The sequence below is a fragment of the Meleagris gallopavo genome, chromosome 10 (assembly GCF_905368555.1).
Source record: "Meleagris gallopavo chromosome 10, MGAL_WU_HG_1.1, whole genome shotgun sequence".
Classification (NCBI taxonomy): domain Eukaryota; kingdom Metazoa; phylum Chordata; class Aves; order Galliformes; family Phasianidae; genus Meleagris; species Meleagris gallopavo.
The window spans coordinates 13,775,397-13,797,274 of NC_139413.1; the positions used below are offsets into that span (position 1 = coordinate 13,775,397).

A 21,878-nucleotide genomic window follows, 5' to 3' on the forward strand; every position below is an offset into this window, starting at 1 on the left:
CTACTAGTATTACGTGATTTTTTTGCCTGTAATTAAAACCAGATAATTCATGCAGCCCTGCTGTTTACAAATAACATGTATGCTAACTCTGGCTTACAGTTTAATCTAGCAGAAAACAGAACAGTATCTGGCAAGATGGAGTTTGGACAACTAAGGCACACCTCAGTCTTAAGTATTTTGTTTTGTATTGAAAGCTCTAGCATAAAACAGTTTGAACATTATTTACAATAAGGGAACTATCATATGAACAAAGCAAATAGACCCTTCTCTTTTCTGAAGCCAGCTCCTTAGCTTCAGAAGAACTTCATAATCCAGAAAAAAAAACAATCACAAATCTGTTTTCTCCAGTAACAGCGAGCTCTTATTTGACTACACCCCAAAATCACGCTCCAAGACTGACGCTGCATCTTTCTCTCAGCATGTTGTAATTCTGGAATAAAATTCTCATCAGCCTGTCGGCACAAACAGCTCTGTAGCTCCCACAGCCTAGCTCCTGAAGTCTTTAACAAAAAGAACACTGAAATGTTTACCTTCTTTGAATCAAAAGTGCTTTGATTTTAAAGAGGTCTTAAACATTCTTTCCTGTTACAGCCTTGTACCGTCAAAGCTAATATTCAGCCGCAGCCCAAACTCGATGGTTGGTTCCGCACCCTCAGGATACTTTGGGCTTCAAAACAAAGAAACGCACAGAACAAAAACTCCTTTTTGTTGGGAGTGCTGCCTGCTACAATTTCCAGTGAACACTGTGCAGCTCCTTAGGGGCTCTCTGCAGTAGCACACACAATGTCACAATACCAATCAACTGTGAAGGCAAGCTGGCTGCGTTTACTCCCGGAGCCCGAGAGAAGCATTATGCAAGAGACAAGCAAAATTTATGCATTATGTAGAATAAGATAAAGGATAGAAACAGAATTCACAGAACGGATCATCTGTTTTGTGTACATTTAATATTTCCTTGGTACTTATCTCCTTAAAAATGAGACAGATAAGGCTTTTAATACCACTGCAGTATTCTAAATGATTAAGAGTAGCTGTAAACAAGAGTAGAATCAATCTAGGTATTTCTGCTTCCCAGTATATACTCTCCTGAAAATAAAAGAAGGGAAGATTTACTGATTTCTACATTAAAACTACCTATTACGCATCTATTCTAAAATAACATTTCAGAAACCCATAGTATGACAAACTGTGCTTTAATTTATATCTGGCTCCACAATACCACCTACATTTTATCTGCTAAACAGATTACTAAAAAAATTCTAATGCCAGTTGATGCCAGACATACCTGCTTGTATTTTCTGTTGATGGTCTGGCCTCATCAGCTTCCAGCCTTCTGTGTGACGAACAGCATAAAAAGACTGAACCAGGAAGACCCAGAGCTTATCACGCAGAGCCTGGATCTTGCACGTAAAACCCTGTGTTCAAGTAACAAATCAGCAGCTGGCGAGAGGCATATTGTCATAGCAACCAGTCATTATTCCTTTCAGAATCTACTTACTCCCTAAGCTAGATCAATGATGTCATCACTTTTATTTTATAATGGCCTGGTAGATGGAGATGCTGTTTTTGAAGGATTATTGCCCACCATGGTAATTTTTACAGTACTTTGACATCAGATCTCTTCAAGGCAGACTAAAACACTAGAAAACACTACATTCTATTTTTTTCTTCTTTCTTTTCCTATTTTTTTTTTTTTTAAATGAACCCCTTAATAGCTCTTTACTGTCAGCTGTGTCACAACAAGGTCAAATACTCCAGGGAAAAATAATGTATCTGATTAAATTTTCATTGCTTTTACCAAGATCTACAATAGCACCAGATTGCAGTAATTCATTTTGCATTTATTCTTTGCTTGTAGTAGCACCATTCTGGATTTTAATCAATATGTCATATTATTCATGAATTATCCCCAGCCAACCACAGTTTAAATATCTTTGTTCGTTATTTAGATTGTGGGAATATACATGACATGTTAGACAGAGACTGATAGCTCCCCCCAGTCCAAAAAACACACACTTGATTGACAGGCAGCCCTTGCCTCAGAAGTCTGAAACAAAAAAATCATAGCTGTGACTTTTACAAAAAGAGGGGAAAAAAGATGTGTAGTCAAATGATGCTCCCTTACTGTGTAAGTTTCACATAATGCAACATTTTCATAAGATTTTCCTCATGACAAATTTAAGGTGACAGTAAAGATCAGCAGAGCAGTAGTGCCCATGGGACTTACATTCTCAGTAATATACATTATTATTGGCATGTATAGCATTTTTCCTTAAAAGAAAGAAGTATTAACGTCCACTAAATAAATGCCAATATCTTAGGCAGATGACCAGCAGGTATTTGCATTTATGCAGATGCTTTTCTGCCCAACTGCAGGACTGTGCCACCTTAACTTAAACTACATCATGCAACTGGAACTCTGAAGTGTAAGTACCTGAGTACTTTGTCCTACAAACACTGCACGTTGCAAAACCTACCAACTCCTTCACATCTGCGGAGTCCAACAACGTATCCACAGCTACAAGAAGAAAGCAGCTATTTTCATTATTTGTATTTTTCTCAATTGCATTAAAAATTAGTTCTAGGAGGTCAGGTTTGCTGCTCATTGCCTGTGCCTGAGAAAAGAACAGAAGGCAGATGTTTAAAACAAAAGAATGTACTTTGCATCCACAAAAGCATTACTTAGCAGAGAGAATCTGCTGCTGTGTCAGTGCAGGAAGCATTCCAAAAGTTAAGTATTTTCCTGTGTATCCATTACATACATGCTCCACTCTGGGCATCTAATGAATAGTCTTGAGACCTCCTGCTAACCCAAAGTTTAGGAACAAACATGCTGTAATGAATTTGTCTCCACAGAAAACTCTAAATTCAAAGACAAAATATTTTAACATCTCCATATTTATTTTTTGAATCCTCTACACATTTTTATTTTTTTTCCATTGGAGAAATTTACCTGCTATGAACAGGTATTTTCTAACTAGGACCTGTGGCATTGCCAACTTCTTGCAACAAAAAAAATCAGTGGAAGTTTGAGTGTGCTGCCAATAGTTATTCCTATATTTACAAGCTGTCAGTCCGGGAGTCCAAAGTTCAGGAAGCTTGTGTACACACTTATCTCTAAGCAATACAGAGATTGTCCTACTGAACTCTTCTGTGAACACTTATTCTAGCTGAGGCACATACTCAAAAAAAGTATTAACCCTTAATATGGATTAACAACACTTACACTTAGGACTGCCTATTTTTTTCCCCATATAATTGTATGTTGAAGCAAAAGTTGAACATATTCGGATTATTTAACAGCCTGACCTAGTGTGATGTAATTCAATTTATTTGGAAACAGCAACTTGAGGGCACTTTTACCTGCAACAGAATATAGAAGCCTTCACTTTGTACTACATGTAGAAAGTTTGCCACAATAAAAGTTAAGCATTCTTCTTGTAGCCTAGATGCCACGGCCACAGCTCTCTCGGTCCACTTCACTTGGGGAAGACTATTGATCAGCCGGTCGCTTTCCATCAAAAGTGAAGCAACGTTCTTGTGGCTCTTAAAAAAAAAAAAAAAAAAAAAAAAAGCAAAAATTAGCCTGTTGTCTAAAGAATTGCTGCTTGTAAAAGAACTTCTGTTCAGTTACTGAATGCTGCACAAGGATCCACTGATGTGTTCATTTCCTTTTTGAAAACAAATTTGGATTTTGATAGTTTTGAACATGATAACGACCTCTGAAACTAAAGGAGAAAAAAAAAGTCTGTTGCTTGCTTTGTTTTGCTTACTGATGTTAGGCAGTAACTGAATGTCATTATGCACTACGGAACAAAATCTTATCTGAATTACTGAATAGATCAAATTTTTTTTAGTTCATTGAAAGACATAATTTTTTTAATGAAATAAGTGAATATTTTTAGTAAGTGTGGATGGCTCAACATTCAGAATATATAAATACCCAAGCATTTTTATAGGCATGAGTCATTTTCCCTTATTTAATGGAGTCAGACATCAAATATCAGTCTTCCCGGTTGGAGTTTTAACTGAATTTACCTTCTTTGTTGTCTAACGTTTCTCTAAGAAACATAATTGTTGTGCTTATAGATACATTTAAAATACAAAAATTAATTTCCTAATATCTATTCCTGGTCAGTGCTTTTGTTTCATTCATACTTGTATTAAGTATTTATCCACACAGTAACTGAAGGCAGCTTCCACTGGCTAACACATGGCTTAATCATCTAATCAAATCAGTGTTTCTCAAGAGGGGCTGCAGCTGAATTTTACTTCTCTCATCATGGTTTTTCTAACCATTCTAAAATCAAATTCACTTTACTTACCTAAAAAGTATTGGTAATTTTCTTACAAATTTTTCTTACAAATCTTTCTATCAATCTAGTTGAAACCCCATTTTAGCATTTCTGTGCTTATTGCAGTACCTTCCCAGAGATTTTCTACTCACTCTCCTTTTCTTTGCCCCTTTTTGTCCTCTAAGGGCTGCCCCATATTTATAAGGTTTTGTGTTTGTAAAATTGATAAATGAAAGAATACAAAGAGTGATACTGTTTAACTGGGTATAACTGTTAAGAAGTTCTACAGCAGAGCACTGTGTGGATTGCAAAACTAAGGATAGTTCTTACAAAATTCATGTTAGACTTCTTTCTTCCTTAAGCAACTTCAAGCATTTTTGTAGATTTTGAGTTCTTAAAAACTTTAGAGTGAGGTCCACAAGTTTTTGGATGGGGTCTTAATTGCTCAGAATTAAATGATCACTCAGCAGAACTTTTCTGCGGGCAGATGAGGCTTATTTTTTGTTTTTTTCAATTTGTGATCTCAGAAATTTTATAGGCTTCTGTTTATAAAACATTGGTGAGTCTTACAGAGATGACCAAAATTTAACTCTCTAGAACAGGAACCAAAATACACTTTAGTCCAGACTCCAAAATCTTCTGGAGAGGCTGGGTACACTGCTGGAGTGGTACCCAATACCACAGTCTATAACTGTTGTGCAAAAGCTGATAGATAAAGAAAAATCACGTATTTCAGCACAATAGTCCATCCACAGAATCTTGACTTATTGTAATAGGCACAGAAGGGAAGAAAGACCTGAAGTGGTGTGGGTTTACTTTCATGCTATCCTGTTACTGTCTCGCTGCCTGCAAGGGAGCCCAGAGCTGCGTCCAGAGTACACTCTTGTCTATGCAATGCACTTAAGCTAGTTTAGAGAAGGATGCAGATCACAATGCACTGATCTGTGATCTAGAAAGCTGTACTCAAAGCTTCTCAGATACTTATACATTGTATGACATACCACAAAGCCACCTAAATATTGCAGAAAGAACTGAGTGTACTGATTTAATACAGTGGCAAAACACACATACTATCTTGAAAGCTATAGCTACTATTTTCATTCTGTTTAAAATCAAAGCGTGCTGGTAGAACAACTGCTTTTTATAGCTGTGGATATTCACAGTCTTCTTCAAGTACAGCCACATAGCTTTGAAATCTCTTGTTTTTCAGGCTTTCATCTGAATGTGCAGTAGCAGCCACCACTTAGAGTTGACCTACTGGCCTCAGCACTTGAAGAGGTAAGTTTTCTCTTGCTAAGTCATCCAAAAAGGTCCTGGGAAGCCTTTCATTGCGGAGCAGTTCTTGGCCAGAATTATTTGACATACATCTCTTGAATTAGGGAGTATGTTTGGCAGTGTGGATAGCCATGCCTAAGCTAGTTAACTTGGACAACAACAGTCTAATGATATGAGAATAAAGTCTTAAGCATGAGATATAAAAGCATTCTGAAGACGTCACATACTCAGCTGTCCAGTACAAACACAAAACAAAATCATGCTGTGACTGTTACCTGAGCTACCTACATTAAACTTTGTGTATGCTAGTTCGCATTAGTTATATACATACAGTTTCATACGTGGCAACAGCAGTACAAATTTACCCTTAGCTACTTTACTTTTCACATTTCTATTATGATTCAGTGTATTTATAGGCTAATTACTGGGCCAAATTCCTGTTAAAAGAACAGCTCTGTTTCAAACCGCTCTGAGGGTAGTTTTATACATAAACAATAATAAAGTAAGCTTAGGCAGATCAAGATTGGAACAATGTAAGTATATGACAAACAATGAATGCTGAGCTGAGGAGACCAATTCTGTAGTGTTACCTGTGAAGGTAGGTATACTGTACTGTTACTGTACTTTTGAAAAATCAGTGATTGCCTGAAGTCTGTGGGGAAAAAAAAAAGAGGTACAGTTTTCCAAACTAGAATATAGGCAAAGAGGAGAAGGCAATCACAGACAGTGCATGCCGCCACCTAACATAATCTTTGATTCAGCAAATCTGCTGTTGCTCACCCTCTGAATATACAGTGTTGTGCTGAAGTCACAGTGGTGTTTCACAGACTTCTTTCTTATTATTATGCTGGGTGCGTGTGATTTTCTTTAGATTGTGTTCCATGAAACAGCAGCTACATCAGCAGATTAAAATCTGTTTCCTACACTGCTGTCTTAATGGTAACTTCTACTCCGCATAACTGTACTATAGGTCTAAAATACTACTGAAATTCTCTCTTAAATTACATTGTAAAGCTAAATACACTTTAAAAACTGGTATTATTTTTTATATAAAACACACTATACACTACTTACCAAAGATTTAATCAACATAACGAGACAGTTGTTCTGCAGTTCAGTAGATAGACTGGCAAAACTTCTTTCTGACAAACATTTTGCAAAATATTTTCCTACCCATCTGTTGAAAAAAAAAAAAAAAGAAAAAGTGTCTTTTTTAGGTAAGCATGACAGTAAGTGTTCTAGTGCAAGTGATTCCACTAAAGTACTATGAGGAAAAGTGTTTAAAATGTGAACTTCTATAAGTCAAAATAAACCCAATCTCTCAAAGTAAAATAGAAAGCGGAGAAGCAAACAAACAAACAAAACATAAACTATAATTTATTATATTTTAACTTACTTCATGCAGGCAGCATATAGGTGTTCCACTCCCAGTGAATGAGCAATAGCCATGCATTCTAGTACGGGTTGCTGTTTTCCAGGAATAGGCTGAAGTTAAAAAATTATCACAGTTATTGAAGAGAAACTGTATAGAGCTACAAATTCAAATGGAACTAGTGTTTGTTGCTGTAGGATTTAGGTTTGGTTGCTTTAATGCAGAACAGGGAAGTCATCTGTTCCCACGCAGGTTAATAAAGTAGCACTCAGATCAATGAGCCTAACGCATGAAAATGCTCGACTCTAAGCAGTTGTTTGTTTTAGACTGCTTTTACTGAACAGGAATATATTTTAACTATACATCCACAAAACCTGATACGCAAGTATGTAGTATTTACATATTCCTATTCCTGTTAAGAATAATTACATATACAGTGGAATGTTTTACATTTTATTCTGTGTAATTTAACGTATCTAGTTTGTGCAGTAGAATACTGCTTTTTATCGGCAGTTTCTATAAATAGGTGGGTGATAACACAGGCCTTATTGCCATCATCAATCCTTCTGAGTTTAACAGATTCACACATAGGAACAGGTTCTGCTGACTTCAGCCAAAACACAAACCACATGGCTGTTAAGTATCTCATCAATATGATCTGTAAGTAATAGAATCAAAATTCTTCCTTTAGGTTTTATGGTTCACAAAGTAGCATGAGAACTGACATACCTTTTGGAAAAAATTGCAGTAATCTCGCTTCAAAATGTAGATAGCTACTTCTTTCAACCCATCTAGCCCATACATATCTGCAATGCCCAACATGCGACTAAAGAGAGTAAAAACAATAGGAATCAAACAATCATTGGGATATATGCATTCTGCTTACAAGACAATTTACGTACTAATTTCACCTCTTTGCTCAGTCAGAATTTCTCAGTTCCTGGCTGAGAACAGTTTACAAGACCTCTCAGTTTCTCCACCTTAAGTGTAACAAGTGAAGAAGGTACTTGTGCCAGGGGAGTTCTGGCATTTTGTAATTTTCCCAAGCACTACATAAAATGTGATTACACAGTATCTGAAAACTGTGTCCCTTCCAAATAGTAAAAAGCATAGTGACCACAAAATTAGTAGTTTCATATAATAATCAATACCTTCACTTTATTTTCAATAATCAATTAACTATCTAAACTTTGAAATTACAGGGCATGTTATTTTAGTTTTTGTTTTGTTTTGTTTTTTTAATTTGTAGTGTCAGAGTTCCAAAGCTAACATACAAATCATTTCAGAAACTAATTCATACATTTCAGAATTTATTGCACTAAAACAGGATTATCAGATAATAGCAACATGAAACTGGGTTTAAAAACTATACCAGAAAAAAATGCCAACAGTTATATTGGTATTTAAGACTACACAGCCTTTACATCAAATGATTGTTTCAGAATACATTCCAAATACTTGCTATTATTACCATGTTGTAGGTATTGTTCTGAAAGCTAAAAGGAATGTACAAGCAAACATAAATATTCAGCTATAGATCCTCCTGTTTTTCACTGTCTTTACACAATATTACAAAAACATCTGGTCCACCTTTTCCAGTAGTTGCTGAATAAATAACATTTGTTCAACACCTATTTTATAGGAATTTCCTTAAATATGTTTAGGTGTAATAATCATTGATTAGTGACATCTTTGTCTTATTTACAAGATATCTACATCTTTGTATTTATTCTACAAGAGGAAATTTCCTTTAGACTCTTAACTGGGAAATTATGGAACAAGCACATAACACAGTTAGAAGTAATAAAGGTTGACATATACCCAACATCAACTTCGTCTGGGAAGTCCAGAATAGCTCCATATATAAAATGCAAGATGACACTCATTTCTATATGGCTTAAGCTGCAAAGAAAAAAAAAACAAAAAGAAAAAACCCAAACACAAATAGAGATGAAAAACAAGTATAGGTAAAACTACCACATTTCTTCATGTTAAAAAAAAAAAAAAAAAAAAATTATCAAAAGAGTGATACATCATCCAGCCATTCTGTGAACGGAAGGTATCAGAAATGACCTGATAATATTATATATGTTTTCCAGATCACTGCAGTGTATCTATATGGATGATATTTTGGTTGAACTCATATTCAGTAGTTTTTTTAATTAGTCATAAGCAGACTATCTACAAGTAAGATTTGACACTTATCAAATTTTGAGATTATTTACGCTGACAATATGCAGAAAAGATTTTAAAGAAATTCTTTTCTAAGTTATCTGCTAGTGGTAATAAGTCAATTTTTAAGTAGCCATGTATTTCACAATTGTTTATAATATTTTAAATTCATTACTTTTACAAATATATTTTAGCTTTTCCTGCAGTAAAAATAGATTCAGTAGTTCTATTACAACACGAGGTAGGAATGCTGTATTTCAAAATATTTAGACAAAGTCTTTACAGCTGGATTCAGATTAAGAAATCTGGAAGTCCTTCTTCTAACCTATACCTTCCCCTGTTTTAGTTTAAAACCATTCCCTCTTGTCGTATTATTATCTCCCCGTGTAAAAAGTTGGTCTCCCTCCTGGAAGTAAGCTTTAAGTACTGGAAGGCCACAATGAGGTCTCCCTGGAGTCTTCTCCGAGCTAAACAAGCACAGATCTCTCAACCTTTCTTCGTTGGAACGTAACCAATGTGGCAGCCCTCAGTTTGTAGATACAAAGTCTGAAGTATTTGTCCTGTACTGACAGCTCAGTTATTTTCAGCTCTTACATATAATGAACAAGCACACTAGTCAAAACTGTATATGATATCATTAATAAACAAATAAACACTAAGAAATAGATATTTTTTGGTTTTACATCGTAAATATGCTTGTACAAATAGCTATGAAGATACACTGTTCATCTAGCTGTGATGCTTTTCATGACATGTACTACATGGAGTAAAAGCATTAAATAGACTGAATGCTAAAATACACTACAAAAAAAAAGTATTAGTACCCTTTTGTTGACAAAAAGACTTCCCCTGAGCCATCTGACATTTTAAATATACATACACCATTTCATACTTAAGTCAAAACAGTAGTCAGGAAATGTATCAGGTTGAACAAAAATGTCAAGGCAGATTAACTTTCAGTGCACGCCATACTTGCTATATATTTGCAGTGATTTTAAATTGCATACCTCTGCTCTCACATGGCTTGCAAAGACAACACTTACCCTTGAAGAGTGATGTGCTCTTGGGAGCTTTCAGCCCAACTTCCACTCAGCATAGCAGCAAAGTAACTAGATCTGGCACATAAAATGGCCCTGAGAGAAAAAAAAATAAGCATTATTTCACTAGATACAAATACTTATTATAAGACTCTTTGATAACACTGATTTTGATCTTTGCCCTTTATGTATTAAGGTGTCATCTGTATACTGCATGACTTATCCCTCAGTATATTTACAATTTTAAAATATGCTGAAGAATAAAACAAAAGCGCTTTAATTTCTCTGCTACAACTTCCATCTAGTATGATTGACATCCACTAAGAGGAAATCTATTGTCACAAATATTTTCCTTTTGTGTAATACAAAGCTGCACATTTATTTCTTCTGTTTTATTGACCAAATAAAGTAAATTATCTTGTTTGTACAGCATCATTTTGGCCAAATAATTATATCCTGAACCTCTGCATCAAATTCTTTTTATACTACTCATGTCTCTCTATTTAAATGAAAAGTATAAGATTTTTTACTCAAAATTGTCTGGCCACTTACCACATCCTAGAATTAAAAAAAAAAACAACTTAATAACAACATAATCCAACAATATGCTGTGTGCTTCCAGCACTATTTGTGAAGACCTATCTGTTCTGTTTAGACTTATTACCTCATATTGCATATTCAAAAGGTATAACTGGCTATAAAAGGGCTTATCCAATTTACTACTACTTCAAAGGCAATAAAGAAACCCCAGGCCAGCAGCATTTCTCCCTGTATCGGTGTTCAGAGAACAGATGAGGAAACATTTGCAACAGGAGCCTCTTATGGTGGAAGTGAAAGGGCAGAAAGAGAAGATAGTAGATGAGTAGATGAGAACTGCTTTATGATTTCAGCCTTCCAGATTTATACCAATTATAGCTCTGGGCTTTATGCATCTAATCTGGATTATGGTATCAATAGATGATATTCTCGTGCGTATGGGTTTTTTTTCCCTGACACCTACTAAGATTCCTGTTATTTATAAAACTCCTATTTGTCATGTATTTCCTATGGCAGAAAAACCAAGTGTTATGTCTGGCATGAGAATACTCATATATATGTTGTATATATATATATATTTTTTTTTTAACAAATATTTGTTGGCTCTTAAAAGGTTTCATAGCTCTTTCATTTTTGCATAGGAAGTAGTAAGAAGAATGCTATTTATGCTTTCTTTTCTAGTCAGATATTCTGCAGTCACTCATAACTCTCGCTTCTTCCTTCTTTGGAAGCCTCAATATTTAAAAATAGGAACTTCTTGGACATTTCTCCAATGATATACTGAGTAATAACAAAAATTAAGCTTTTACAGAATGTATTACATTGCAGTTTAATATGTCCACACGTAAATGGGTATTATATCACAGCTCTGAGCATGCTACCTTGTTTTTGCAAGACACTTCACAGCATCATGAGAAGAAATGCATTATCTCTAATTTTGTCATTCTACTTCAGATGAATTTTAGTCATTAGCAGACTATTGACAAGTACCTATTTCCTAAACATACAGCATCAATAAAAGTGTAGCTTATGAGATATATCAATATACCGTGTGAACTTGACATAAACGTGTCTGTTTTTCTGTTGTGGTTTGTGCCACAAGATCATTACTGGTCACATTGTGTTGCTGCACAGAACTCTAATACAACAGCATCAGTACGATAGAGCTTGTCAACTCTCTCAGAGTGCTGCTCTGGTTTAAAGTCTAATGAAAGTTCATCAGACTTTGTGAGAAATTAAGGAGTACTGAGATGATTCAACTATCTTCAGTCTTAGAATTTAAAAACAAACAAAAAAATCCATTTAAATCATACTGGTACTTTCATTATGATTGTACTCAAATTTCTTTTATTTATTCCTGCTGTTCATATGATGTGGTGTTAAAACAAGTAACTATTGTGTCTATTTCCTTGCTTTCTCTATGATTTACTCCCACATTTTTTAAATGCTGGTTAGACAAGATCCATTGCTTTGGGCAGTGAGTGGCCTAAATTAAAGAACCTCAGATGATAGAATACTTTTGTACAGTTTCTTTTTGCAATAAAGTACTCATTTCTCAAAAGCTGCCACTCTGGGAACATGCCTTCTTACAGTGTAGACCAGAGTTACAAAACACACCTAACCACAGTCCATTCTGGAAATCTAAAATATATCCTAATTCTCTTATAACAAACAAACCAAATGGAAAACCTCAAACAAGCAAGCAACCCACCACCACTAATATGATGCATCTTCTGTAAAAATATTTCCAGTGTCAGTAATATAACACAGTACACCAGTTTTGTGTTGAGAAAATACTGAAAGTAGTGGAGGTTTTTGAGGATCTCCCGGTTATTTACTTGTACATAAAGCAAACAAAACACAGGCTCTCCAATTTCCTACTCCAGATGCGAACACTGCATGCAAACAGACTGATCAAATGTACAAGATAAGAATAGTACTGCCCCTTTAATTTACTTTCCCAACCTACAGAAGTCAAGTGGGCCAAAGTTCTTAAACGGTCTTGGACTTTTGATCTAGTAAAGGCTACTGACTTCCTGAATGCAGATTAGCAGTTTGTACATAGGCATGACTGATGTGATCAACATAAAATCAGATTTTGTATGCACAGATTCTGAAGAGTAGAAAAAAGAACTCTTTTTTTTTTTTTTTTTAATCTGTTTTAATCTGTAGAGAGCACAGGTTAGTTTTGAAAAGTCAGCAAAGAAAACTTACACAGTATTTATACATGAGGATATAGTCAGTATATGGGTTTACAATGGTAAATTTAGAAGAAACTCATCATTTATATACCTGTGAGCTTGAAAATCTTTGCCTTCTATGCAAATATTAATATCTGGACAGCAACGTTTCTTGTAGAGCCTCAATAAGTCATCTCCTAATGCAGATGCTGTTTCTAGCTTGGAATTACCTGCAGGTGGGGAGAAGTAGCCATTTTCACTCTGTCTAGTGTACATGTACACTGGAGTATTTTCAGGATACAATTTGAAATATTTGAAAGAAAAAAAATTCAAATGTCAGATTCTAACACTGTATACTCAAGATAGAATTCTCCTTGAAAGGTTTTTCAGAGCTAGCAGTAGGACATGCGTTTTATTTGGCATCATGAGCAGAGGTACTGGAAAATGACCAGTGCCTCTCGTTAGGTATCTATATAAGAAGAGTGCCACAGTTACTCTTTTGTAAGATCATGTAGCCAGTTCATTTCTTTTACAAAGCTCTGGTACTTCAGTACTCAACAAAAGCAGACTTTGAAGAAGTTCAGGGTTACGTAGAGCTACTTGCTCTGAACAGATCTGTTGCTTGACCCTACCCTACTGACACAGCTGTAGCAGCAACCACCTCCAGCATGGGTGCAGTTATAACTGCAGTAGGGAAAGCTCTGAAAGATTCCAAAGCCCTCATAAAATCAGACACGTGGAACTAGTATGATTACAAAAAAAAAAAGAAAAAGGCGGGGGGGTGGGGGGGTGGGGGGGAAGAGACGTTCTGTGCTCAGGACTGAAGTTTGCTGCACTACAGAGAAAAAGCAGGATACAGTGATGATGTACGTGAGCAGTGCTTAGCACATTCTTCCAGATTTCTACTACAGACTGGTAGGGAATTGTTCCTGCCAAATTTTTCCAGCAATTCATTTTTTCAGGGTATGTGAAAATGAGGTAGACCATAGCAAAGAATATCCAAGTAGGTTGCGTTACAACAAAAATTTTAATCTTTCCCCTCATTTTTACATAATGTATAAACCTTTGGATAATCAATTAAAAGGGAAAAAAAAAAATACAACACAACAAAACCAAGGAAAATGTAGTAGCAAACCTACCTGCCATGGCTTTGTTACTTCTTGCATCAATGAATTCAGGAATTTCCCCTTCACTGCTAGGTGAAGAAGCAGTTTCTTTCTGAACAGCTCTGTTTAGAGCATTCTGATCAGCTGCCGCACTTTTGTCATCTCCAAGACAACTCACATCTGTTGGAGTGTTCTGAAGAGCAGAATTGTTGTTTTCTTGTACTAATTTGGGCTCCAGAACTTTTTTCATCATAGCCAGTTCCTCAGATTCTTGAAGATTTTTATCAGATGAGTATACAAGCCTAAAAGATGATACTGAATTTCATTCCTGCAATTTTTTAATTTACCAACCAAAAAAAATCTAGAATAACATTTTTTGCCTAACAAAGTTCATGAACAGAAAGAAAAAAAAAAAGCGCTGGACTGTACAGCAATTAATAAGAAAACTTTTTAAAACTCTGAAAACAAATGTGTTTCTTTAACACTCCCCTCCCAAAAAAAGAACCAAAATAACATTACTAATAAAAATGTACTGGCAAATTACAAGGAACAAAGGCATTTTTTCCTAGTCTTTGTAGCTCATATGCCATCATCATGTGCTGTCAAAAGTAGAAGCAAAGTGCATTAGTAATGATAGATCAGAAGTTTATAAATCTTAGTGTGACCAAGAAAAGACATTATGTTTTAAATCAAATTAAAAAAAAAAAAAAAAAAAAGAAGACGTTCTAACATCAAGAACCCAAGAATCATGTGAAACTTTAGAGAGAAAAAAGAAAATTCAAAAGGAATTCTTGAAAGCATGAAAGTTTTCGGGTAAAATTAGTCTAAAGTTTTCAATTTTCTCATATAATAATTCCAGCTTCCCGCTTTCCCATCTGTTTCACCAACTTATTTTTGGCTCAAGAACTGGAAAGGCTAACAAAGCTTGCAGTCTGTGACTACAGAGCTCTCATATTTAAAGAAAGATGCTGCTCTTCATCAACTTAATAGAGCCTTAAATAGTCAGTGTGAACAGATAAGATGTTTTATCTGCAGTTTCATACCAGATAGATGAAGTTAACAAAGTTTAACAGAAGAGCTACAGTTGCCTTGGATTCCATGGATAGATACTTGCAGATCTGCATTTAACCATTCATTCCATAGTGAAGAGGATTTATTGTTAATGCTGTGAAAACAGTAATTTGAATATGCTACTTCAACACTGTGCTGTTAAAGGGGCAGAGAAAAGATATAAAGAACCTTCCTGTATTCAAAAGACTTGAGTCCTCATTCTTAACTCTCAACATGTTGCGTTCATATTTCAGCACAAATTTATGTACTCACCATTCTGTTACCACTGCATATTCAGCATGTAAAGACAGTACAACTTGATTGAGGGAGAAATGGTTCTAACAGATGTACTGCTTTGTCATAAAAATAATTGTTTTAGTATTCTTTCTTTCTTTCTGCCAGTAACTGAAAAACATATCCATAGACAATCTGCTTAACTAGGCAAAAGGGAATCCTTAGAGTATTTTCAGATACTGTACATAGGAAACCTCAGGAATAGGGTTCTATTACCAGTAAGCTTAAGTCAATAAAAATGGTACCAGTTACTACAACTGGGAAGTCTACAAATAAAACAAGTAAACAGACATCTGTTAAGCCAGAACCAAACAACTGGTTTCTAGATCTGAGAAGTTACTCTCTGCTCTACTTATTTTGTCTTTTGAGTTAGGAAGCATGTTTCCTTATTGCAAACCACAGCCACTATCCACAAGACTGACAAAAATCCCAAAGTGACATGGTCCAAACCACTAAAAGCCATGGAAAGAACACAATTAAGCAAAAAGGTGGAAAAAGACTTGATTTAAAACAAACAATCCGTATTTAAAATTATGCAGAACTCATTTTTGTTATTTCCAAGAATACCTAAAGTCACCGGAACACCAAGCTTTACTGAAACCTATTAGGACAGCCGCTCTTACTGTCACAAAGCAGCTACAAACTTGCATGAAAGAACACTGGATTTAAATGTTAACCAAATCTAAAACCATATTCTCAGCTACTTAGGAAGCAGCCTTTTAAATCCTGCCTACAACAGATTCTGCTTTCTCTGAAAGAGTTCTTCACTGAAAGCCCTTCTGGAGAAAACAGCTACCAGCCTCCCTCTCCTTAAATCAAGTTATTTTTATATACACATACAACTATGTACATGTTTATATATATGTAAATATATAGAGATATATAAATAGATCTACAGACATGTATACACACACGCATACTTATATGTACTCATACATAAATGTCACTAGGTAAGCGCTTTTGAGTTTTTAAATGCTTAGTGTTTAAACAGACAACATCTGGTACGTGTCATTGCAGATACGTTATACATATATCTAGACTTGTAGAACATCAGTAAAAAGATTACAGAACAGGCTTGAACAAGTTGTTAATGCTAGGAGAGAGGGTCGTTTTTCTATTTTGAGTTTTTTTTCCCTCCCAAGTTCAGTTAGCAACACAGAACAGATGTTAATGCTAAAATCCATCAGAAAACTCTCCATCATAAATACCACAGTAAGCATGAAGCGCAGGAGTCTGACCTGTATGAAACAGGCTAAGTCTACTTTTTGGCAGCACATCATCAGTTAAATGTAATGTTAATTTTATAATAGGGGGACAAGTGTAGATGCCAAAACAGGGTACTTGTTATTGTGAGGGATAATACAACCAGCAGACACAGACACAAATTATGTTTTTCTTTTTATTTACAACTTGTACACAACTGTGCATTGTTTTCAATAGGAACTTTATATAACACATGCTAGAACTTCAAGCAGTAACTAGATTTGCCTCAAATATCCTCTGCAGATATCTAAAATACTGTGTCATACAGATTTATTCAAACAGAAGACCTATGTATTACGACAATGAAATGCCAAAATAATCAAGATCTATTAACTTTTGCTGTGATAAAATAACAGTGAAAAATGTAGAAAACACATCAACAATTTCCCACCCACAGTTTTTACAAAGTCTTGAGTAAATGTAACTGCAGCAAATAGTTTTGTGCATTGCACTTAACAGCGGGAGACTTGCTAAGATATTTCAGCAGTACCTCTATAGCAGCAAGTCCTTGTTAACACAAGTTAGGCATGTGCAACCTCAATTTACCTCTTAAGATTCTTCCATTTCCCTTTAGATTTCCTAGAAGGATTATCTGCTTGATAGTGCTTAACTTTTTGTAGCCGAGATGGTAATTTTAAATTAATTGATTTATCATGACCAGTATTTCTGTATATTTCTTCTCATTAGATGCAACATCAGCTGCCTCACTGCCACCAGTTTCAATTTTACAATTCCATGTGAAAGCTAATTATGTCAGCAGAACAGTCTGTCCTTTTAAGCAATCAATGTCCAAGTGAAAGGTTTTTGCCTATTTCTTATGAATTACATTTTACTTCTGTGTAGAGGATACATAAATTCATGGCATAAAATCTACGAAACACACATAGTATCTGACCTATTTCCCTCCATTCCACATTCCCTGCTTAGCAAATTCTTAATATTCTCACTGACTAGCCAAGCTCGTGCTGTGGTAACAAACTCAGATCACAGAACATGGTTGTATAGACAGATGTCTTTAGAAGACCAGTCAGAGGAGCAAAATCCTTAATCCCTTAATTTGGGTGAAAAACACTTTAGTTTACAAGCATTTGTTCCCAATGTTCTCAGCATTTACTGATCACTGAAGTTGAGACTTCATGGAACATTTTAACTTCCACAGTTCAAAATTTAGTTGCTTGATCAAGTTAAAGATAGTTGCATCAGCTTTCTCACATTCCCCATATTTAGAGGGCAGTATTTGTTAATTTTATTTGTTTTGGGAAGGGTGACTTTTTTCCAGCTGTTTCTCAAAGCATGATATAAATACAATCAATTACTTTGTATTTTTAACATCCATCAGGACAGTTATCAGGATTTTCAGGATTTCATGTTATTTACTAAGTATCATTTTCTCATTTAGAAACACTTCCTGATAGTTCAGTTTGCATAAAAAAACATAGAATCACAGGATGGCTTGGGTTGGAAGGGACCTTAAAGATCACCTGGTTCCAACCCCCTGCCATGGGCAGGGACACTTTCCACTAGATCAGATTGCCTAGGCTCCATTCCTGGAGGAGTTTGAGACCAGGCTGGATGGGGCCATCCAAGAAAGAATTTTCCTCACCCTTAATGATACAAAGCAACAAAATTCACTTAACATCTTTTATTACAACAGTCCATCCTTACTGGAGGAACTAGTCAAATTCAGTATGGATTCTATGGAACTTCATATACTTTCTGACCCTTCATGGGAAAAAGGGTAAAAAGCAGCTTACCTCTCAGAGGGTAAGACATTAATGATCTAGTTACCTGCAACAAATTGTCCTTCCGGGATGCTGAGTTTCTCACTTCTCGAGGCAGACTGCAGAACTTTGTGTGAGCAGTGATCTCCTGACACTGACATGCTTGCAACTGCTGACTGTTTCTAGTTGTGTTTTTAAGAGTTAATGTATAGGGTGATCAGCATCTGCATTACGGATGCTGCACTTCCTTGTGATCAGTAGTTTCTTCCTGGTATCCTCAGACATTGAAGTATAAAGGGGAAAACAAAGCAGGGCTCACCTATTTCATACTGAGGCTGTGCAGAAAGACCAGCATAAAGCTCACCATGTCCTCCAACCTGCTCAAAAACAGAAGTTTGGCTATGGGAGCTGCACAGACTCCAGTCCGCAAGTAACACGTGGCCTATGTCCCTCTTGCACAAGAAAGGCAGAGGCTCAAAGGAAGTCTCACCCAGATGGAAGCCAAATATAGCTTATGAGAAAAAGAAATCCTAAATCCCCAAGGAAAGCTAAAAGACAAGCTAAATGCAAACAGGAAAAGGGAATGAAATGTTTTTATAGCTTTGATGAAGGCTTCAGTACTATATTAGCATTCTGCTTCTCTTCTACTGAGGAACATTATTTATAACCAGAAAATCTAGAACTTGTATTGAAAATAACTTTCTCTCAGGAGCTCAATTGCAGCACCAGGTCTTTGTAAGTCTAGGATGCAACTCCTCACAGTGATTCATGTGCTCCAAGAACTAGGATACATTCCTCTCAACAAACTGTAACTCAAGCTGCTTTGGATATGCTAAGATCCAAGTCATTTGTATCTTAGCTGTTAGAATCACAGATACTACCAGAAGTCACCAATGCAACAATGAAGCTAAGCTCTTTTCAACCAGAGCTACTTCCTTTCCTTGGTCCAAAGTCTTCCATTGTCACTAGACTTCGGTGCATTCTGTGGCACTTGCTTCTACAGAACTTGCTAGGTGACTCAATTCAAATGCTGAAGTATCAAACAGCATTGAAGATTACTGTTTTTTTCTCAAATTAATCTTGCAAAATGCAACTCTGTACACTGTTCAGAACACACGTGAAAGTTCACCTAAGAACTGAAAAGAGCTTGAGGACTCTTTTCAAAAATAAGAATGGGAAAAGGTTTTACTTAGATGAACTGATTTATCTTTTTCGCGGCTAAGACCGTACTTCTTGGAGAGCCTGCAGGACTCCAGAGGTCATTATTTGCCCTGCTGCAAACAGACCAAAGCAAAAGCAAATATTTATGAGCTCTAGACATGTTAAGTGCATCCCATTAAGAAAGTAAAGTTATACTATAGCAGTTTATACATAATTAAGATAATTATTCCCAATAACTTACCAATTTGCAAGTTAAAATAATTTGGAGTTTTTTTTAATCTGCAGTACCATGTTTCTGCATGAAAGGCTTTTGCACGGCCACTTATACGAAAGGTAAAGTAATGAAATTGCACTACTGTATGTAAGACAGAAATGAGACAAAAACTGCATTGTTTCTCACTGTTTCACTTATGCTTGATTGAGACCAACAGAAAACTGACCAACACCAGTTATCAGTCTGCTCAGCTACACTGATTACACGGCTTTAGATATTAATCTCAGTACAAAAAACATCATTTCACACTTAAAATTTTTGTACCCTGAATAAATATCTCAGCCGTATGCTACCTTACTTACAAATTTATGAAAAGAGTGAGTGAAACCAACAACAAAAGGCCAGCCTATATTACTTTTAGGCATTTAACTCTAGAATAGCAACACCTCTCCCTTCTCTCATCAACTCCTCAAGAGCCTAAAAGTGCATGTTTTCTTCTAGGCGCATCCGGAATTCCTTGGGAAGCGTGACAGTGCCTGCTGCTCTGCTCCCATGCACTCCCATGTCATCAGTCAGCACTGCTGCAAAGGAGGTAGGTGCATCACTGTGACTTTGCCAGGGTAAAGCAAATACTGCTCGGCTCTTGGGAAGGATGAGAGGGACTATGGGTCAGGGAGGACTGTGAGGCCTGGTGGTGACACCAGTCAGCAACCCTTGTGTACTGGCCTAAAGCTTGGAGCTGACAAGTGCGATGCCACAGAGCTGCTAGCAGCTGGCACTGGGAAGGCAGCCCGGCCCTTGCAGCAGTCCCTTGGCAGCTGCCTGCCCACCCACCCACACCTCACCCAGCACTGCAGGGAACTGTGCTGCTCAGCCTCAGCCATGACGGCTTTGGGGGTGGCCGTGCAGTTCCTGATCTGAGGCGTCACTCACGAAGCCCTCCTGGCTCTCCTAGTCAGCAGTGACCATTTTTCAACATACCACTAGCGCGTTCTTCCTTCGTTGCTTTTGACAGTTAGCCATGCTATTAGCATAGTGATAGCCACAAACAGTTTTAAAGGATACATTCAGCACTTTTGCTGCTTCTCCTCTGTTTCGATTGCACAAACATCTACATCCCATACCAATACACCGAGCAGCATGTAGCTTTGTGCCGTCAGAGGAGGGACAGAGACAACGGGAAATAAGCAAGGCGCAGCAACGTCTTCTTCAAGGCGGGAAGGCTGTGAAAGAACTGCTTAGAAAGGGAAAGCTCCACAACAGGTGTTAGTGCTGGGAAGTGCCGGGCGGGGACCCAAGAGCTCCTCCAGCCCACTGCCCGCCCGCCGCAGCCGCGCACTCACCGCAGGAAGCGCCGGAGGTCGGCGGGCGCCGGTCCGTGCAGTCGCAGCGCCTCGCGGGGCGGCCGCCCCCCGCCCAGGCCGCCGAACAGCCGCGGCGCCCGCGCCAGGAGCACCGCCCGGTGAGCCCGCAGCGCCGCGTCGCCCACGCGGATCGTCACGTCGGAGCGCGTCCCCTCTGCCAGCAACCTGCAGGAGCGCACCGGCATCGTTACCCGTACCGCCGCCACCGCCGGCCCGGCCCGGCCCGGCCCGCCCGCACCTACCTGCTCAGGTCCTGCCGCAGCTGCTCGGCCAGCGCCTCTTTCAGCCGCTGCCTTTCCGCCGTCCCCGGGCCGGGGCCCTTCGGCGCGGCGCCGCTATCGCGGCGCGCCATGTGCCGGCAGTCACAGCGCCTGGCTCGGGGACGGCCCCTGCTCTACGACGCCGAAGCGCGGCTCGCCGGCCCTAAGGCAGAAAGGACAGCGCGGCGGGCGGCGGCGCCACCCTTCCCGCCAACGCCATCCCGCCACTGGGACCGAGGCACCGTCGCACCATAGGATGCGGCTGCCCCTCGGCGCGGCTCGGGCGCCCGCCCCGCTGCCTCTCGGGCCGCGGCCGGCAGCCGCCTCCGCCAATGAGGGCTCGCGGTGCGCCGCCCGGCCCCGCCCTTCCCCGCGGCGCCTCGAGCGCCCTCCCTGCGGGCGGGGCGGGGAAGGGAGCGGGGCCTTCCGGCTTGACCCCATCCTCCGCGGAGGGGCGTGGCGGGAGCGCCGTCCCGGCGCTGTGCCGCGGCCGCTCCCCGCCGCCTGGCGGAGCCTTCCGCAGAGCGCTGTGCGCAGGGGCGCAACCAGCCGGGGAAAGTCCTCAATTTCCAGCAAA

The 21,878-nt window shown here is 38.1% G+C and overlaps 1 protein-coding gene across 2 annotated transcripts in view; it reads right to left on the reverse strand.

Annotated features, from left to right (window-relative positions):
* Positions 1-21,692, reverse strand: part of BTBD8 (BTB domain containing 8) — a 36,841-nt gene extending 15,149 nt beyond the window's left edge. The window contains exons 1-12 of one of the 2 annotated variants that reach the window (XM_085231322.1): positions 21,284-21,692; positions 21,021-21,206; positions 14,008-14,276; positions 12,981-13,098; positions 10,158-10,247; positions 8,764-8,844; positions 7,672-7,768; positions 6,967-7,055; positions 6,645-6,747; positions 3,364-3,546; positions 2,478-2,615; positions 1,286-1,415 (exon numbers count right to left, since the gene is read on the reverse strand). In XM_085231322.1, the coding sequence (XP_085087448.1) occupies positions 1,286-1,415; positions 2,478-2,615; positions 3,364-3,546; positions 6,645-6,747; positions 6,967-7,055; positions 7,672-7,768; positions 8,764-8,844; positions 10,158-10,247; positions 12,981-13,098; positions 14,008-14,276; positions 21,021-21,206; positions 21,284-21,393 (1,594 nt within the window). In that variant the 5' untranslated portion in view covers positions 21,394-21,692. Of the gene's footprint in view, positions 1-1,285; positions 1,416-2,477; positions 2,616-3,363; positions 3,547-6,644; positions 6,748-6,966; positions 7,056-7,671; positions 7,769-8,763; positions 8,845-10,157; positions 10,248-12,980; positions 13,099-14,007; positions 14,277-21,020; positions 21,207-21,283 lie in introns of those variants that run through there. The other variant, XM_085231323.1, reaches the window with a different exon arrangement.
* Positions 21,693-21,878: the final 186 nt, after the last annotated feature.